This window comes from Trichosurus vulpecula, chromosome 9 (assembly GCF_011100635.1).
Source record: "Trichosurus vulpecula isolate mTriVul1 chromosome 9, mTriVul1.pri, whole genome shotgun sequence".
NCBI lineage: Eukaryota > Metazoa > Chordata > Mammalia > Diprotodontia > Phalangeridae > Trichosurus > Trichosurus vulpecula.
Genome location: NC_050581.1, coordinates 150,562,163 through 150,578,102, shown reverse-complemented (window position 1 = coordinate 150,578,102; position 15,940 = coordinate 150,562,163). Strand labels below are relative to the sequence as shown.

At 44.5% G+C, this 15,940-nt stretch overlaps 2 protein-coding genes across 4 annotated transcripts in view; one reads left to right on the top strand and one right to left on the bottom strand.

Moving 5' to 3' along the window:
- Positions 1-1,323: 1,323 nt before the first annotated feature.
- MBD4 (methyl-CpG binding domain 4, DNA glycosylase) lies at positions 1,324-11,920 on the bottom strand. Of its 2 annotated transcripts, none has more exons than XM_036738082.1 (8): positions 11,811-11,920; positions 9,912-10,118; positions 8,390-9,231; positions 6,599-6,673; positions 6,393-6,527; positions 4,414-4,563; positions 3,476-3,579; positions 1,324-1,641 (listed from the first exon to the last, which is right to left on the bottom strand). In XM_036738082.1, the coding sequence occupies exons 2-8, from the start codon at positions 10,082-10,084 to the stop codon at positions 1,564-1,566; spliced, it is 1,557 nt and encodes a 518-aa protein (XP_036593977.1). In that variant the 5' UTR covers positions 10,085-10,118; positions 11,811-11,920; the 3' UTR covers positions 1,324-1,563. The 2 variants fall into 2 exon arrangements, with proteins under 2 accessions (XP_036593977.1, XP_036593975.1); XM_036738080.1 differs by having other exon boundaries at positions 11,403-11,905.
- A 430-nt stretch (positions 11,921-12,350) lies between these two features.
- Positions 12,351-15,940, top strand: part of IFT122 (intraflagellar transport 122) — a 72,104-nt gene continuing 68,514 nt past the window's right edge. The window contains exon 1 of one of the 2 annotated variants that reach the window (XM_036738077.1): positions 12,351-12,509. In XM_036738077.1, coding sequence (XP_036593972.1) covers positions 12,469-12,509 — 41 coding nt within the window. In that variant the 5' untranslated portion in view covers positions 12,351-12,468. The remainder of the gene's footprint in view (positions 12,510-15,940) is intronic. The other variant, XM_036738079.1, reaches the window with a different exon arrangement.

Here is a 15,940-nt window from a genome sequence, read left to right as displayed (position 1 = left end):
CCCTAATTTTATACAGCTTGCTTTTCCTTTTAAGCATGTAGTAAACTTAATATGTAACTTTTTTGAGGTTTTTGTGAGGCAATTGGGGTTAAGTGACTTGCCAAGTCACATAGCTAGTGTCAAGAGTTTGAGGTCACATTTGAACTCAGGTCCTCCTGACTCCACTGACTCAACAGTGCTCTATCTATTGCATCATCTAGCTTCCCCTCACATGTAACACTCTCAAACCTGTCCTACTTACATGATTCTGTTTGGTAAATTAAAATGAAAAAAAAAAAAGCTTCAATGAACCTACCCCTATCTCCCTCTCCTGGTAATCTTGTAAAAATTAGGTAAGAAAATTAGCTTTGACATTGAAGCAGCTTTTTTAGAAGGCAGTGACCTATTCTGTTTTATGTCACACCAGGATTGTTAGAGACAACTTTATGTGAGGACCTGAGTGTCTCTAGGACAGGGACCTGTCTTGTAATAATACAAGAGGTCCAGGGCCTAGACTAAGTATGTACAGTGCCCCTGACCAGTATCTGTGGAGGGTAATTGTGAAATACTGGAAAGATGAGGTTTATTTTGGGGGGCCAGTGCTGTCCCCTAGTCCCACTCGTTGTCCTCCTTTTCCCCCTCTCAGAACCTATTCTTGGGAGAAGATCTAAAAGCTGATTCACATTGGTAGCACACATAGTAAGAATCCTCTAGGACATGCATGCTGCCCGAAAATTTAACAAAATAGAAATACAATAAAACAGGTAACATTACATTTTAAAACTAAGTCAATATGCAGCCTGAGGATCCTACAAATGGATTGATGGCCCTTTTTCTATTTTAGCTTGGCACCATTGGTGTGGGACCTCTTCATCAGCACTTGGCTACAACTGGTGGAGGGGGAAGGTGTGATCATCTAAGTGTTTTCCAGTGTCAGATCTCCAGGTTCTTACAGAATTAAAGCCCAAGTCTGAGTGACTATTGGGGTGAGCTAATGTGAGGACATGTAGGAATACATATACACATATGTATACACACACACACACTCACACATACATATAAAAGACTGATACACATATGCTGTTCCCTATTCCCAGGGCATTTGAATTGCAACAGGAATCAAAGCTTTACCACTTGAATTCTGGTTTCAGTGAGCTTGTGCAGAAAGTTTCTTTGTTTTAAACACAGGGGTGTGGGAGGAAGCTTTTGGCTCTGAAATCACACGACCAGGAGGAATATGAATTTTGGGGTCCCTTTCCAGGTCTTGATCTTATGCAACTTGCTTCCTGGGCAAAATCAGTCTGGGCACTGAATGTTTCAAGGAAAAAACCCTATACAAACAAGTGAAATTTGGTCACGATTTATTTAAAAAAGTATCAAAGCATTTTTTGGGCACATTCGGTTACAAATGCAGTGGGGAGCACAGCTATCATTTAATAAAATTTGTATAACTTGTTCTCAACCATGTTTGCTATGATTTCAATCCGTATAGGCAGAGAGTGTGAGTGGGGGTTGTGAGGACTGCACGCTCCTAAAGAGGAGTCCTGATAAAGTCAGAAATCCAGTTTAAAACTTTAAGTCTTTTCAACTAAGACTTAGTTTTTCATGATTTTCCCAGAGCCAGTCATGATATTTATTTAACTTATGGTCTTCAGGATGGACCTGGAAGAAAATAAATGAGAAGAAAAGAGATAAGCCAGGCAGAAACAAATCGAAGCTATTCATTTCTATTGAACAAATTCTTAAAGCCCCAGTGGGAAGCAGAATCTTTCGAATTGGTCATCAGTGTCACGGCCATGGTCCACTTTTAGTCTGACGTTGGAAACTCATTCAATGGGGATAATAACTCTAAACAAGCAATGCAGGAGAGTGAAAACAACACCGGATGGGAGTCAGGGAACCTGGGTTTGAAGCCTGCCTCTGCCGCTACTACCTACGTGACTGAAGGCAAGTCACTTCATCCTCCTGGGCCTCAGATTCTTCATCTGCAAAATGAGGATGAACACCAAGCTCCTCCTGGGGGAGGGGGAAGCAGGAGGGTCTCGGGGTGAGGAAGGTGCACAAAGAAGCCATTTATGAAGATCTCACAATATTTTGTGGACAAAAAGGGAGGGTGTGAGCTGGCTCATAGGCCATTTAGATGGATTCATAGCTGTACAATCAACCAAACTGAAGGAATCCTCTCCATCCAGAGGGAGAATTCTAGCGTGTCCCACAGGGTTCTGTCAGGGTTCTTTTCAACAATGATGGATAAAGCCAGAATGTGCTAATTAAATTTATGAGTGACACCTACCTGGGAGGTAAAACTTAGACACTAAATGACAGAATCAAGATCCAAAGGGATCCCCAAGGCTAGAGAGAGAAGCCCAAATTGGACAATCTACTAAAGCTTAAAATGGCACTAAGACTTGGGGATATTCCTTATAATAGGACTGAAAGGCCAATTTTGCGCTCAGGGACTTCTCCATTTTAGAAAAAGTCAAGTAGAGGATGTTGGAGGTATGCTGGTGGCTCACAGGACAAGCCTGAGGGATTTCACTGACTGAACTGTCAATATCAATCAACAGCATGAGAAACGGATGCCACCCGAAGCAGCGCTGACTGAAATCCATGGTGCAAGAGCCCTACTGTGCTCCATGATGGTTAGACCTACCACATCCGGAGTGTTGTGCTCTATCACATGAGCAATGTTGACAAATCAGAGAGTGTTCTGGGGAGGGTGACCAGGAGAGTGAAGGGACTTGGAACCATCTTATAGGAGGAACTACAGGGACCTGGGGAGATTTTACCTGGACACAAAGCAATTTAGGCAAGGGACCATAATACCCCTTAAATAATCAAAGGGCTGTTGTGTGGAAGAGGAACTGGATAGATTCTGTTGTTCCATCCCCTTGTGAGGGGAGAGTCCCCTGCCTGCCAATGCTGGGGGTGTCAGAGGAGAGAAGGTTAATCTTGTGAGGGCTGCTATCACCAGGCTGGCTCACGGTTTACAATGGCCAGCACCTGAGAGTTCACAAAGCACTTTCCTCAAAATGACCCTTGAGCCGAGGTCACCCATCAGGAGGATGATTATATGCCTGTATTACAGATGAAGAGAGGCAGGGAGAAGGAAAATGACCCACTTAAGGCCACACAGCTAGAAAGCAGCAGAGCTGGGATGAAAGCCCAGGCCTCTGCATTCAGAGCCCTGGGCTCTTCCCACTTCCTGCCCAGCTATGGGAAGTGAGATTCGATCAGGCAGACTGGACCGCCCGGCCTAGGGTGCCTTCTAAGATTGGGCCATGAAGGGCTGTGACACAGACAGGGCTGGAAGCGGCCAAAGAGAGCAGAGGCAGCTCTCCTCGGATGCCGCTCGTGGAGGGAGAGAGAACCCTTCTCCCAACTGAATCCCCCAGTACTGCCGTGACCAGGCTGTCTGGCTCAAACAAGCGCTGTTCCTTCCCTGGATACAAGGGCCATTGCTTCGTTAGGTTCCTGAGTGCGGGAGGTTCCTCACCTGCTTCCATTCGTTGACACAAAAAATCCTGTAGGAGTCATTGCCGTATTTTCCGATCCCATGCAGTTCGATTGGGTACTTCCACTGCTTGGTCAGATATTCATCTAGAGGAAAGACTCAAGAGATAAGCAGGTTTAACAAGCCCCAAGAAAAGGGGATTGAAGGAGAGGAAGAGAAGGCAGAAGGCCTGGAAATCTTCCTTGTCAACCTGAGCACTTAGCACGTGATCTGACACCCATTCATTCATTCACTCACCACACACTGAGTCACCTCCTGTTAAGGCAGTGAAATCTAAGGAGAGAAGAGACCACTGTACTCGGCCCTTCTCTGAATGACTGACATTTATTTTCTAGGGTGCCCATTTGGTATTTTTTGTGCATCTACACTGTTGATGGGCAGCTAGGTGGTGCAGTGGATAGAGCACCAGGTCTGAAGTCAGGAAGACCTGAGTTCAAATTCAGCGTCAGACACTTAGTAGCTGTGTGACCCTGAGCCAAGTCACTTAACTCTGCCTCAGCTTCCTCATCTGTAAAATGAGCTGGAGAAGGAAATGGCAAACCACTCCAGGGTTCTTGCCAAGAAAACCCCAAACGGAGTCATGAAGTGTAGGACATGGACATGAGCGAACAACAATACTGCTTTTGATCTTCAATTAGACTTTAGACACCTGGAGGGCAGGAACTTGCCTCTGACACTGCTCTGCATTCTCCACAACAACCTATCAAAGTGATGGGCGCGTATGAAGTACGATCTGTTGTTGGACCTAGTGGTAAACTGAGGCTCAGGAGAGGTGGGATGGTTTTAAAACACTGTGTCTGTGCCTGGCTAGTACAACAGGAGACAGGTATAAGTTATCTAGGCCTAACAGGATGCTAGCATTTTGTCTTGGCTGTCTTGGAAGGTTTGATATTTTCATGTTCACCTGTAAAGGAAAATACCTGAGAATTTGATAATTGTTTTGGCTCTAAGATCGTAGAGGCCGAGAGGCTTGAGGAGTTCTGACACGTCCCTCCAGTCTGCAGTTCTCGTCACCTCGGCAGAAGGGTACCTCTCCAGAAATTCCCAGAGCACAGGTATTGCCATCTTGCCTGGACAAAGACAGCAGCTGGTGAGCACAGTCACTCACGAAGGTGGGCTTCCGGCTCACTCGACTTTTCTATTTGTTTATCTCTCATTCAGAGACTGTGAAGCTCAAAGCAGATTTACTTTTGGTTGGAAAAAAGATTTTCTGAGGTTGAACCTTTATGTTCCTGGGCAGGATTTTACTGATAATACCCAGAGAAATTGGGCAATCTGGCCCAAATCAGCCCTCTCTGCTAGGGCAGGACAGGTGAGGTTGCCTCTACCAGTCATTCCTGAAACCAGCAACTACTGGTGCTAGAAAACCAATACCTGTTGGCTAATAGCCTGAAACATATAAAACTGATTAGTTAGGGGCTTTACGTGATATTAGTTGTTAAAGGAAACATATTAATTATACTTTCCCCATCCAAGTAACAAAATGATAAAATCACAGCTAACGCCCTTCCCCCCAACAAAACAAAACAAAGCAGAAATGCTAAATGATATGAAGGAACTTCTGGAAAGGAATATGCACAACGGAGATGGGGGACTTCTGGCAGGCCTATCGCAGTGAGTGACCATAACTAAGGCCAGTTCCCTTGGTCACAGAAAGAATAACAAATGCAACAAATACAGCTGAAAATAAAAACAAAAAAAGAGGGAAAAGGACAGAAATCTTTAAAAGAAAAACCTTAAAGGAAAATTAATATAAAGTCTGAAGAAAGAAATAAAAGAAAATGATAAAACTCTAGCAGACCAGGACAAGACTGACATCACTACACCTCTGGCTAATGGACACACCATGAGGTCCGCAGTCCAGAGTGGTTACATTGGGCAGCCATTACCCCAAGGAGGCCAATGATAAAAAGAAAGGCCTCACAGATACTAAGATATTCATAGCAATACTTGTTGTAGTACTGAAGAACTGAAAATAAAGCCAATGCCCACTGACTGGGGAATGGCTCCACAAGTGTAGTACCTGGATGTAGTGGAATATTACTGACCTGTAAAAAACCACAAATCTGATGACTGTCAAGAAGCATGGGAAGAAGTATCAACGGATGCAAAGTAGGCAGAACCAGGAAAACAATATACGCAATGCCTACAACTATGGACATGGAATGAATGAAGAGCAAAATAAATAATCAGTGAAACCGTAATGACTAAGCTTGTTCCCAAAGGACAGAGTGGAGAAAGGATGTCCTGGGCTTCTTTGCAGAGATGGGGAGGTTTCGAGGTGTGAGTCTTACTAACCTTTTCTCTTTTCATCACCAAGCACTGTAGATACAAAGTGAAAAAAAGCTAAGGCAGTCCCTGCTCTTTCAGAGACTTGGATTCTAAAAGCTGGGGAGATAACACATGTAGGGTGGGACAGGAAAACCCAGGGGTCTTCAGGGTGCAGTGGCAGGTCAGATGACTGGAAATAAGATTGTCCATGGAATTCAAGAGGAAGAACGTAAGAAGTGACTATATAGGAAAGATCATAGTCTCACTGAAGCTTTTCTAAGTACAACAGCTCTGAGAGGAAAAAAAAGTGAAAGATGGAAGAACAAACGAGAAAAAAAGTTTTAGAAAAGGTGACACTTGAAGAGCCGCTATAGCACATAGCAAAGCAACAAGCAACAGAACTTGAGGACACAAGCTGACAATTATTGGTTTCCAAGAAAAACACGATGAAATAGTTTGAATGAATGATGTTAGACAATTACAGCTCCACTGATGACTAAAACCTAGTAGGTTTTTTCTAGAAGCAGGAAGGTGTCTTGGTGAAAAAGGAAGAAGGCATTCTCACCCACAACTGAAACCAGGTCTTTGCTTCTACTAAAACAGAGCTACCAAACACAGTCTCACTTACCTTTAGTCCTATTGAGAAATATGGTAGCGATGAGGAGCTTCCACGGGTCATGAAAGAGTGTTTCTTGGACAAGATTAAAAGGGGACCGAGGTGGAGTCCACTTTTTAAACAGTTTCCGTCGTGGTGGGCTAAGGACTGAACAAATACATCATGTCAACGTTAGATCCTCAAAGTGGCTTTAGAATCCAACTGCTATATTTCCATACCTTCTTTGTTGTTTTTGTTGGAGAAATACTGGCTGGTTTTCCTTTTTTCCACTTGTGTTCGTTGGATGGTATTTTCTGGAAAGAGAATTAGCAATGGATGGAGTTGGGGAGCTGGAGTCAGGAAGACCTGAGTTCAAATCCCACTTCAGACACTTATTAGTTATGTGTCCTTGGGCAAGTTACTTACCTTCCATCTGCTGCAGTTTCCCCAACTATTAAATTGGGACAATAAGAACACTGCCTACCACTAGGGTTGTCATCAGGGTCAAATGAGATAACGTTTGTAAAATTATTGCAAAGTGCTATATAAATACCAGCTTTTAGTATTATTTAGAAAGTTCATAATTAAAGTAAATACTATAGGAGCAGAAACAATAAAAAGGTGAGGTCAGTTGCCCAAAGCTTTATGACCTAAGGGGCTATAACTTAAATACCACACACACACAGGAGCCTGCATAGCTATGGCGACTAAGCAACCTTTGTCTTCCTGAAAGGTCTCAGTGCTGAAGGCAATGACCCCAAGGGAGCAATTCAGCGGTCAAGAACACTTGGACAGGCCTCCTGTCCTGGAAGGTAACTGGTAACTTTTATGGTGTTATTAAAGTTCTCCAGAGAAGCGTCTATAAAACATTTCCCTAAATCTCTACTTAATATGAGTAAGAACTGACAGTCAAGTCCTGTCTTCTGAGGTTTAGCTCGTAATGGTAACACTGCTGCTTGCAGAGCATGGGTAATGTGTTCTAGTTCTAGTCTCAGAATCTCAGAGCTGGAGAAGGCCATCCAGTCCATCCTGGATCTGAAGAAGGATCCACTCTGCAAGATCCCAGCCATGTGATTCAGCTTGGTGAGGCCTGCCCACTGGCACAGCTGGGGAGAACCTGGGTCACCTCCACACACCACAATGGGAGGAGGCCCATAGTGGGCAAAGAGGTTTTATTCACTCATGTCCTAATGAATAAACTACTACAGAGCTGCTTAAAAGAAGGGATGATACGTGGAATCTCTTCTCCACTGAGGCATCATAATAGTAAAACCACTCTTAAGCTCTGGTCTCCATATTAAAATTAGGCTGCAAATTAGAGATGGCCCACATGATGACAGTCATGAATTATTTAAAGGAACACTTCAGAGTAATCATATTAGAAGGTTAAAGAAAAGAATTCTGCATAATCTATAATATAGAAACAATCTGCAGATACAACACAATATACATCGAGAAGAAAACTGATTACTACTACTCAGTTGTTCACATAGAACAAAATGAGGCACCAAAACCCCGAATCCTAGCCCAGGGGGTTGGCTAATAATGTGGAAGATGGAGAGGAGGGAGAGTTGGCAGCCACATTCCACTCCCTGTTGGTACTTGTAACTCTCAGAGAATGAAGCACAGCCTGCTTGGGAATCCCCAGGAGCCACTGGGGTGGGGGAGATGGCAGGGCTTACCCGCTTAGAGATCCTCCGGGGAAAGATAAAAGTGGCAACTTATCTTAATATGAATACAATGGGCAACATTTGTCTAAGATTGTGGTTTTCTTTCCTGGATTGTCAAAATGAAAATCCTGTCATAGTCAGTTATAATGTGTAAATATTTCAAACTATATTTGGAAAAAGTAAGGCAAAAATCTGCAAAATAGTGATCTACTCATTGGGTACGGTACAAAATGTTTTTGAGTTTTCTCTAGATTCTCAAGTTCCAATCAATGTCAAGGCACGGGGTACAAAATTCTGTAATGGTAAACCTTAACAACTCCCCTAAGGAAACCTCAGCAGTTCTTGAAAACACGAATATACCTTGAAATGTTGTCACAAAAGTCAAATCTTTTTCATCCTGGGAGCTGCCACTGTCTATTTCTGAGTTACATTTTAAAATGTCAGCTTGCAAATGCTCCTTCTCTTCCCCAGTTTCTATAAAGGTCTTTTCAGATCTTACAGAAGTACGCCCACTCTTTCCTTTATATTCTGAAACTTCATTGGCACATAATGTATTTTCTGTACAAGAAGCTCCTTGTGCTGTATGCATTTGGGAATGTGAGCCTGAAGTAAATACTTTATTTATCAGTTCCCTTTCTTCATCTGTCACCTTTATATGCTCCTCACTCATTCCGTCATCAGAACAGCACAGGGGTCTCTCAAGGTGATCACTGTGTGTACTGGAAACAGCTTCTTCACCAGATGCTGCTCTTTTTCGTTTTTGAATGCAACCAGAAGGACCTTTCCTACCCCCTTTCTTAGCTTCCTTAACGTGACTCCCTTTTGTAGTGGCTGCCTTTCCTGTGGGCTTTTTCAGGTTCTGAGAACCAATGACATCAGCACCCTTTTGGAGCCTCTGGTGGAAAGTGAAGCAAGACAGTTCACTATTCTGGTCCTGCACCTGTGAAACCCCACATGGGGGATGAAGCGTAACTTTCTCTTTCCTGCGAGGTGTCCTAAGCTTCTGCTTTGGGCTTCGGCGGCTTGGCTCCCCCTGGAACTGTGCTGCCAGAGTCTCCACACTGGGATGTGAGGGTCCTGATGGAGGGTTACTCTTGGGAGGGGCCCGGAAGTCAAAATCTTCTGGCTTAAGAGAAGTCTCTCCACTTTTGTGAAGGTAACATGCAAGTAAACTTTTGGATCTGAACTTCACTCCTTCAGGGCTAGAAAAGGAAATAAAGGTACCTGATTCACTGATGATTATAAACAACTTAAAAAGAGAAATGAATTGAATTGGAGTTAGCTAATCAAGAATTTCCATTCCAAGACCTGTAAAAGGCATTTAACTTTTACTGTTGAAAATGAAGGAACTCTGATTTTGGAGTATTTCCATTCAAGATGGGGGTGGGGGAGGGAATAAGCATTTATATGTAGCACCTACTGTGTGCCAGGCACTGTGCACTAAGCATTTTATAAATAGCGTCTCATTTGATCCTCAACAACCCTGAGAGGTAGGGTGTTATTATCATCCCCATTTTACAGTTAAAGAAACTGAGGCAGACAGAGGTTAAGTGACTTGCCTAGGGTCACACAGCTGGTAAGTATGTAAGTGTAGGATTTGAACTAAGGTTTTCCAGACTCCAAACACTCTATCCCACTGTGCCACTGAGCTGCCCTAGGTGACTTCAAAGATCTCAACTATTTTATACTACAATAATGTAGAGCTAATCTTTTCCTTATAAAGGCAAAAAAAAAAAAAAAGAAAGAAGGAAAAAGGCATATCATTAGATCACAAAATTCCTATTTTTGTATTAATAACCTAGCTGGGCATATCACATACTTGGTTTTAAATAAATGTTTGCTGAATGAATGATTTACGAGACATCTTATCTACTTTATTTACCTGATAAAATAAACATCATATTTTCCAGCCGTTTTTCCAGATAATCTTTGCTTCACAATCCTTTCCCATCCACAAGGAACAGACTTGGCATGCTCCATGACAGTGCCACCATCGTGCTGAGTGCTTATTTCTTCTCTTCTCTCCATCACTAACTGTTTCTCATCATCTCCCATTTTTTTTTCAACTCCTGGGATTTCAATTTCCTCACTGAAAGAGAAATGACAAATTATTGGGCTTGCTCGTTCAAATGGAAACTCGAATCAGTGGCTATTTGGAGAAAAGCAAGAACCAATGGCTACTTGGATAAAATGAAAGACTCGAGTTAAGAACTTGTCTGTGTTGGAAAACTCATCTTCACGAGTTCAAATCTGGCTTCGGAGACTTACTAGCTCTGTGGGCCTGGGCAAGTCACTCAAACCTGTTTGCTTCAGTTTCCTCATCTGTAAAATGAGCTGGAGAAGGAAATGGCAAACTACTCTAGCAGCTTCAGATCTCCAATCTAAGTAACAGGCACTACAAATACAATTATGAAGAATCAAAGTATTTGTCTGGATCTTTTGTCTTGCTTTGTTAATCAAAAGACATAAAAATTTGATTAAATTTAATACAAGTTTAGGAATGCCTGACAGTGATTAAATAAGAGAATCACAAAGTATTAGAGATGGAAGGCAGCTTGGAGATGCCCCTTTTTCTCATTGGTCTGGGAAGACTCTGATGTAAAATGGCTTGCTTAAGGCTGCACAGCTAGTGATGGGCAGAGCCAAGGCGGAACAGTTCTCCAGTGCTCTTCCCACTATGCCAAGCTTTGGCTGATTTTAAGAAATGCCAAGGTTTTACACTTGCTTTTTAAACCAATTTTATCAGAAATCTTTTCAGCTAAGCATGGAATCATGTACCTTCCCTAAGCTGGACAAGACTTCAGTTCAGTTGCAGATTAATAAGCAAGACATGTAACATAGTGATGCTTCCCTCATATCTGTCTACCTCTTAAAAGATTACTTCATGAAGCCATTCTTGGATGCTGGAATGCGAGAGTGCTCTGGGCATAACAAAAAACTGAAAATGAAACGGGCTCAGGTTGTTACAGTGAAAAAACAGTACTGGATTAAGTCAGAAGACCTAGACTGAAGTCCCAGCTTTGGGACCTTGGGTCTCACTTCTCTCCACTATTTCATCTGAAAAGGTGGGATGAATTTAAATATACCTAATTAAATTAAATGAATCTAAGACAAAGCTGGATCCAGCTGAAACCATCTGTGGCACCTTCCTAATAGCCTCCCTTCTTTCCCCATCTTTTTGACTCCTATAGCACAGTTTAGCTCATAATTCTATGACAATGCCCACATAATTACAAATACCATTGGCTACAGCTTCGTTAGACTTACATGAGCTCAGATTCTCTTGCAATTCTAACAGTCAAAGGCTCTATTAAGTGGTCCCCAGCCCAGGTAGCAGGGCTTCTCTCCTAATCCAGGCCCATCTCCTAATTACCTAATAATTCCCGTGCCAGGAGCTCCCCTCTCCTAATAACTCTTGTCCTTTCCTGGTTTCAGACTCGAACGCCTTGTCCAGCCCAGGGGACGCTGGTTAAGGGGCAGGTACCGTACCAGCTCCTCCTTTCTCTGCAGCCCCTGAGGCCTGGACACCTGGACAAGTACGAAGGTGGCCGGACTCCACGGAAGGGGCGGCAGGGCTCTCAGTCCAAGCTCAGAGGGAAGCGACCCAGCGAGCCTTGGGGAGTCGTCCGTCACCCTGGCTGGGCCGCGAGACAGAGAAGGGAGGAAGCGGGGTAGAAAGGGGGCAAAAAGAGGAAGCACTAAGCCGGGTCGAGTGAAGAGCGTCAAGCGGAAACTGAGGCCGGGCCGCTAGGGCGGAGGGGGAGGGACGGGGTAGATGCACCTTCGCCTCCAGCTGAGAACCCCAGATTCGAGGTGTAGGAGTCTGTTAGCTCATTATCACTCTCCTCCTGGGGCTCCTGGGCGGCGCCATCTTAAACTGCCTTGCAGGTCACATGATTCGTGGCCCCCGGCTCCCCTCCCCCATCTCCCGCCAATTATTCCTTCATTGCGCAAGTGCAGGTAGCCTCAAGCGCCTGCACACGCGCAATTTTATCTTGACGATCACAACTCCCTTATACGCAGTTCATTACGTAGGGAACGCTCTGCATGTGTGTACGTGCGTGTGTCTGTGTCTTTGCGCGTGTATAAGTATGGATGGATGGATGTATTTCAGAAGGAGTTTCTTTGTCAACCATCTTCGCCCGACTGCTGTTACATTCCTCCTCTCATTTTCTCCACTCTCCCTCAGAGAGCTCCACACACATGCGCACTTCAGCGAGCCCTTATCCCCGCAGGCGCACTCGGAACTTCGGCGCAGTCCTGGGTAGCCTGCGGCACACATAGCGCATGTGCGTTGCCATAGGTAGCCCGTGGACCTCCCGGCGCATGTGCGTTGCCCGGGGTAGCCCAGGTAGCTAAAGTGGCTTCCCGACGGGCGCCTGCGGTTTGGGAGGGTCTGAGAGACCCAGGGCCCGGCCCGGGGTCCGAGGGGAGCGGCCATGAGGGCCGTCCTGACCTGGAGAGATAAAGCGGAGCAGTGGTGAGCCGACTGGAGGCCCAGAGGGAGGGTGGGAGCCGGAGGTGGTTGAGGGGAGACACCTTGGTTGCCAAGGATTCCGGGTCCGGGATGCTCAGGGGGAGGGGGGAAGGGAGGAGCGGGGGAGGGGCAGAGCCGAGGGTTCCCCGGCTCTACCCTCCTCCCCTCCCTGGGCCTCAGTCTCTCCATTTGTAAAATAAGGGCGTTGGACCAGGTAACCCCAGGAGACTTTCAGCCTCCTCGCAGCCAGGCTCAGCCTCGTCTCTCCTCCTGGGAACCCCTTCCCCCCTTTCCGTCCCTACCTTATATTACACTCACCTGTGCATCTGCCCATTCCTCCAGTAGAATGTGAGGCCGTTGGGGCAGAGGGCTGTGGCCACCAGGATCGGTCAGTGAAAAGAGCCCTGGGCTTGGAGTTAGGAAGGGTCTGGATTTGAATCCTGTTCGGTGACCGAGGGCGAGTCACTTAACCTCAGTTTCCTCGTCTGTAAAATGGGGCTGATGAAATAATGCGTATGTAGTGCTTTGTGTCTTCCCTAGAGCCACGGACGATGGTGCTTAAGGAATATTTTCCCTCGATTCGTATTCCCAGTACAGGACATTGCACTTCCCATCCCTGGGTCTTTGCAGGGACTTTTCCTCATGCCGGGAATGTTCTTCCTTCTTGCCTTCTCCTCTGGAACTCCTTGGTTCCTTCAAGGCTCCCCTCAGGCACCGTATCCCTACTACCAGAGGCCTTTCCTGAGTCCCCCAGTAGTTGGTTGCTACTCCCCCACCCCCATTGCTTTGTATATGGATAGTAAAATTTTCTGGCAGTAGAAATATTAATAAAGAGTAGTAATAAAAAGTGTCCCATGTGTGGTACCGTGGGTGGATCTTGTGGATATTCACTCATACTACATTGTAACAAAGCACAATTGTATCTATTATCTTATTTGATTCTTAACGTAGGCAGCCTTCACAGCATGGTGGCTACAGTGCAAGAGTTGGCTTAACTGGCTGAGTGACTCTGGGCATGTTTCTTCACCTTTCTGACCTTCAGGCATTTCTAAGTCTTATTTATTAATAAGTTACAGAGAGTCAAGATCCACCCTAGTTGATTCTTTGATGAAAACAAATATTATCCCCATGTTACAGCAGCAGTAACAGTCACTCACAGAGGTGAAGTAGCTTCTTTGTTCTTAGTTACACAGGGAGTAACAACCAAATCATAGACTCATAGGATTAGAGCCATAAGGGACCATAGAGGTATTTCTTTTAACTCTCATTTTACAAATGGGGAAACAGGCTCAGAGAGGTTAAATGACTTGTCTGTGATCATACAAGGAGTAAATAATGGTTGTGATTCAAACCCAGGGCTTTCGATCCCAAGTCTTGTATTCTTTCCTCTATAACAGACTAGTTTCCCCTTAGACATTGCTTTAATTCAAGTCTATTCAATGTGATGAGCATTTATTTAGGCACCTAATTTGAGCAAGGTGCTGGGGATACAAAGATAACAAATTTTTTATCTGCCTTCAAGGATTTCACTTTCTCCTGGGGGTATAGCTTTTATACAGATGAGTGAATATAAAGTATGTACTAAATATATCCAGAGTAAGCACGAAGTGATTCTGGAGTTGGATGTACTCTGATGCATATTGATCATCTCTGGAACTACAGCAGCTCCCACTTGTCTCTCAGACCTAAGGCATTGGGACCTTGGAATTCTTCACACATCCCCCACTTCCCCCCCCCCCACCTGCCCTGCCCTTTAGTTTAGCTAAAAAGTCTGCTCCCTAACGATTCCCTTAGTATGTGCCATTTCTTTTATCTAAAATACACTTCTACTTTCTCTCTAAATGATATTTTTTCTTCCTTAAAAACACTGCTGAAATTCCTATCGCCCTTGCAACTGCTGGAAATTGTGTGTAGCTGTAATTTTTTAAGTATTTCTTTTAGATTTGGAATCATGTGTACGTCTTGCCTTCTCAATTGAATTCTAAATGCTTCAAAGAGCAGCTGTCCTTTCATTGAAGGAAGCTCTTCCATCACATCTATTTCTGTGAACAGACCTATTCTAGACAAATCATATAGTTGTTTTTTTAATTGAAAAATTGAGAACATCCCAACTTACTTTCTGATCTTAAGCAAGTCATCTTGCTGTTCTGGGCCTCAGTTTATCCCTTCAGAATGAAGTTGGACTAGATGATTTCTTGGCCTTTTTCATCGCTAACGTTCTGTGGCTCTTTTTTGTGATGTACACATGCTGGATGCAGCTTGGCCAGGCTATGTCAGGTTGGGAGGGGGTGTTGAAGAAGCTACTAGGGGCTGTGTTTGACAGTATTATTTATGAGTCTAGGATTGGGAGAGAGTCAATTTCCCTCTAAGGGAGTTGGATGGAAAAATGCATTAATTTGAAACTGAAATGGATTCATCTGAAACAATCCATGTGCTTTTAGACATGTGAAAACTGTTCAACTATGAAGTAAATGGTTCTGTATAATACTGAGCTCCCTGTAATTCACAGGCCTGACTCAGGCCTATCTAGAATTCCTGACTGGAAGTGCATGAGGCTCATAGACCTTCTAGCTATTAACAAAAGGAGATTATCTTACCCATAGCATAGAAAGGCTACTCAGCAAAGATAAGCACTAATTAGGTGGGTTCAGTCCCTCCAGCCTTCACATAGAAATGCTTCTGGACAGCACTATTGAGTCAGTCACTTAATAAACCTTAAGCACCTACTGTATTCTAGGCAATCTACTAAGCATTGGAGGTAGAAAGGTAAGAGACAGTCCCTGCTTTTGAGGAGCTCACGGTCTGATGGAGAGACAGCATGCCAACAACTATGTCTGAACAAGCTATTATGCAAGATAAATTGGAGGTAATCAGTAGGTGGAGGAAGTAGAATTTGGGGGGATCTCAAAAGGCTTCCTGTAGAAGGGAAGATCTAGAGGCCGATGTTAGGAGGGAGAGCATTCCAGGCATGGGGACAACCAGGGGAAATGCCTGGAGTTGACAGATGGAGTGTTTGAGGAATAACAAGGAAGCCAATGTCACTGGGTTGGAGATCCTGTGAAGGTATGGTGTGAGGTGTAAGAAGACTAGAAAAGTGGGGGCAGGTTAAGAAGGGCTTTGAGTGCTAAACTGAAGGTTTTCAATCCTTTGAGAGACAGGGAGCCGCTGCATTTTATTGAATGGGGGAGGCGGGCAACGTGGTCAATACTTTCGGAAGATCAGCATGACAGCTGAGTGGAGGACAGACTGGTGTGGGGAGAGACTCCCAGCAGGCAGACCAACCAGTAGGCTAAGTCAGTAGTCTAGGTGTGAGGAGATGAGAGCCAGAACCAGGGTGACGGCATTATCAGAGGAGAGAGACAGATGAGTATGGTGACTTGACAGGCTGTAGGATAGCTAGCAAGTTTGAGGGACACTGACTATGGGGTGACCTT

Excerpts from the sequence above, each read along its gene's own strand:
- MBD4 (XM_036738082.1), bottom strand. The coding sequence starts at position 10,084 with ATGGGAGATGATGAGAAACAGTTAGTGATGGAGAGAAGAGAAGAAATA. Across the intron at positions 9,232-9,911 it reads TATGATGTTTATTTTATCAG|CCCTGAAGGAGTGAAGTTCA; the intron begins GTAAATAAAGTA and ends TTCCTTTTCTAG. Across the intron at positions 4,564-6,392 it reads ATTTCTCAATAGGACTAAAG|GCAAGATGGCAATACCTGTG; the intron begins GTAAGTGAGACT and ends GTCTTTGTCCAG.